The 2687-nt window shown below is 57.5% G+C and overlaps 1 protein-coding gene across 1 annotated transcript in view; it reads right to left on the reverse strand.

The window, feature by feature from the left end:
- SLC12A3 (solute carrier family 12 member 3) overlaps positions 1 to 2687 on the reverse strand; it is a 34846-nt gene that overhangs the window by 16587 nt on the left and 15572 nt on the right. The window contains exon 18 of the mRNA XM_011360174.2: positions 886 to 968. Coding sequence (XP_011358476.1) covers positions 886 to 968 — 83 coding nt within the window. The remainder of the gene's footprint in view (positions 1 to 885; positions 969 to 2687) is intronic.

Below are 2687 nucleotides of genomic sequence, written 5' to 3' on the forward strand. Positions count from 1 at the left end.
GTTCCTCCTCTTCCAGGCTCCCCCTCACCAGCACCCCCTTCTTAGCAAAGGCCCCCGTCCTCTCTGAGACCTTCCTGAGCTGTGCCCTGGGTCAGTATCATGTGTGAAGTGACTCGTGGGTCCACTGGGTTCCCACCAGAACGTCGGCTCCCCAAGGGCAGACTTGGTTCTGTTCCCTGCCGTACCACCGGCGCCGAGAACAGCGTCGGTCAGAAGCACGGTTGCTGCTCTGTAAAGGCTGCTTGCGTAAACAGCCACCGATCTGCTCTATGCCGAGAGTGCCCTCGGCACTCAGGGACACAGGCAAACAAGACCCAGGCCCCGGCTGCAAGAAACACAGCGGCTTCACCTGCCCCCACCCCCATTTGTTTTCATAATGCTATTTCTTTCATACCTCTCAATGTTACTTATCCAGAGTCAGCATATTGACATGTGACTTTAAAAGTTAAATATATCCCAGCTCGGTGGCCCAGCGATGACCTTGGAGACCGAGACGCCCCGTCTTCAAGGCCTCTGTGTGTATTTCCACTTTCTGGTCTTACGTGGACTTTCTCCCCTGCCCCCTCTGTTAGATCCTCGTCTTCCCGTCTGGTTAGAGGCACTGATCGTGATTCGGGAAGCTCTGAGCTCCAGTTCTGTCCCCAGCTGGGAGCATGACCTCCAACTGGTCACTTCCCCTTTCTGAGCCTCGGTTTCTCCATTTAGAAACCTGACGAGCTCTAAGGGACCCTCAAAATCTGACTTCCTAGGAGTCTGGGACCTTTCATTCCTCATTCATTTTCTCCTCCCTTCCCTCGATCACGGAAAACGTGAGGTTCTAGAACTTTCTGGGACCCCGTTCCGCTTTTTGGCAGGAGTGCCGAGAGCAGGTGGGCGTGTACTCACTGTGCGCCTGCATCACCTCCGAGATGTTGAGCCCCTCACGCATCCTCATGACACACACACTGTAGTTGAAATCAAAAGCGTCGCTGGAAAGAGAGGAGGCGGAGTCAGGCTCCTCCCAGGCCCACCCCCAGCCCCCAAGCGTCCTCCAGCCCCCAGGACCCCCGAGACCCGACGTCTAGAGCTGCCCCTGCCTCCCTCCATCTCCTTTCTCCTCTCTGGGCCTCTGTCTCCCCATCTGTGAAATGCGCAGGCGGAACTGGAGAGTGCCCCAAATGCTTCTAGCTCTGTGGTCCAGGGCACCGTGGGTCCCACGGACCCTGCCCCGAGGGGACACTGAGTCAGGCCAGTCTTTGAGCCAGGCCCTGTCCTCCTGATCCATTTGGATAATCCTCACGACTCTGCCAACAGAGGTGGGGATGAGAATTATTATCTCCATGTTACAGACACAAAATCTGAGTCTTGGAGTGTAACTTGCCCATGATCACACGCGTAGTGGCCAGCTGGGCTTAGAATTAAATAGCCGAGACTGTAAACCCTGCCTGAGCTCAGGCACGCACGCAGGAATGGCCTCGCACATGAAGGCAGCGGTAAGTTGTCTATGTGGAATGTCTAGAAGATTCCTGCCCCAGAAGTATATTTACAGCACTGGAGAGCCCACTGTTAGGGCCGACCTGACAGGCTGTCCTCTCTGGACTCCTGTAGTCACACATCCCTGGGACAGGGGCCTCCCAGCCCGACATGCTGGAGTCTCAGCTGGGAGTGTGCGGAGCAGGTGTCCCCCGCCCCCGGCTGTAATTCTCTTAGAGGCAGCTGAGAGGCACTGCCTGGTCCTCAGCAGACCTGCAAGCAGGTCCCAGGTCCCCAAAACTCAGCCTCGTGTTCTTTAAATGTCCCTCTACACTGCCTCTCGGTACTACGTCAATGAGGAAAAGCGACTCAGACAAGCATTTTCTGAAACTTTCACAGCAAGAGCTGAAGGAGAAAGAGTTTGAAGTTGACCCTGAAAACCCCGGGGATTATATCCCTCCCCCCCGCCCTGATCCCATTCCCCACAGGCCCCACAGTATAGCCTCGCTCAAGGCTTGGCTTCCCGTCTCCCTCAGGGGCAGCACCCCACCGCTCTGGAGCTGGCTATCTGCAGGTCTTCTGCAGCCCACAGGAGGGCACGAGTCATCACCTAAGACCCCATATTTTCAACTTCTCCGAAAAAGCAATCTGGCAACACTGGGCCCACATGTCTACCTGGGCACAATTGGCTGGAGCCAAGCAACAGCTGCTCTGTTGGCCCCAGACCCCACTGCTTCCTACTGTCGCACACCTGAGCCACTTTGCTCTCTGTGTTACCTGCCTGATCCCTCCCTACGCATCTTGGTGGCCACGACTCACAGGTCAGGGTGGGGAACCCTTAGTCCGTCTGTTTCTTCCTCCTCTTTGAACCAGTGACTCAGCTTCTTAGGCACCACTGCTTACCCTCCAGCTCCCAAGGCCCAGGAAACCCCGAAGGACCGGACCGTAGCTGACAGACAGACGTGGCTGACAGACAGACGCAGGCCCCGCCCCCTCGCGCTCACGCACTGCAGGATGCCGATGTAGTCCTCCACCGCGGCGGGCTGAGCCGACTGCCAGTTCTTCTTGAACCCGACCACCAGAATGTTGGGCTTCATTCTCCCGAGACCTGCGGCCTGCCCGGAGGAGGGGGGGGTAAGACGGGGGGTGAGGCCTCACGCCCCACAGGGGCCCGGTTCTCCGACTAGGGTGACTCTCGCTCTCTCAGCCCCAGCTGCCCCCTCCTAGGGGCGGTT

Source organism: Pteropus vampyrus, unplaced genomic scaffold (assembly GCF_000151845.1).
Source record: "Pteropus vampyrus isolate Shadow unplaced genomic scaffold, Pvam_2.0 Scaffold51, whole genome shotgun sequence".
Classification (NCBI taxonomy): Eukaryota; Metazoa; Chordata; class Mammalia; order Chiroptera; family Pteropodidae; genus Pteropus; species Pteropus vampyrus.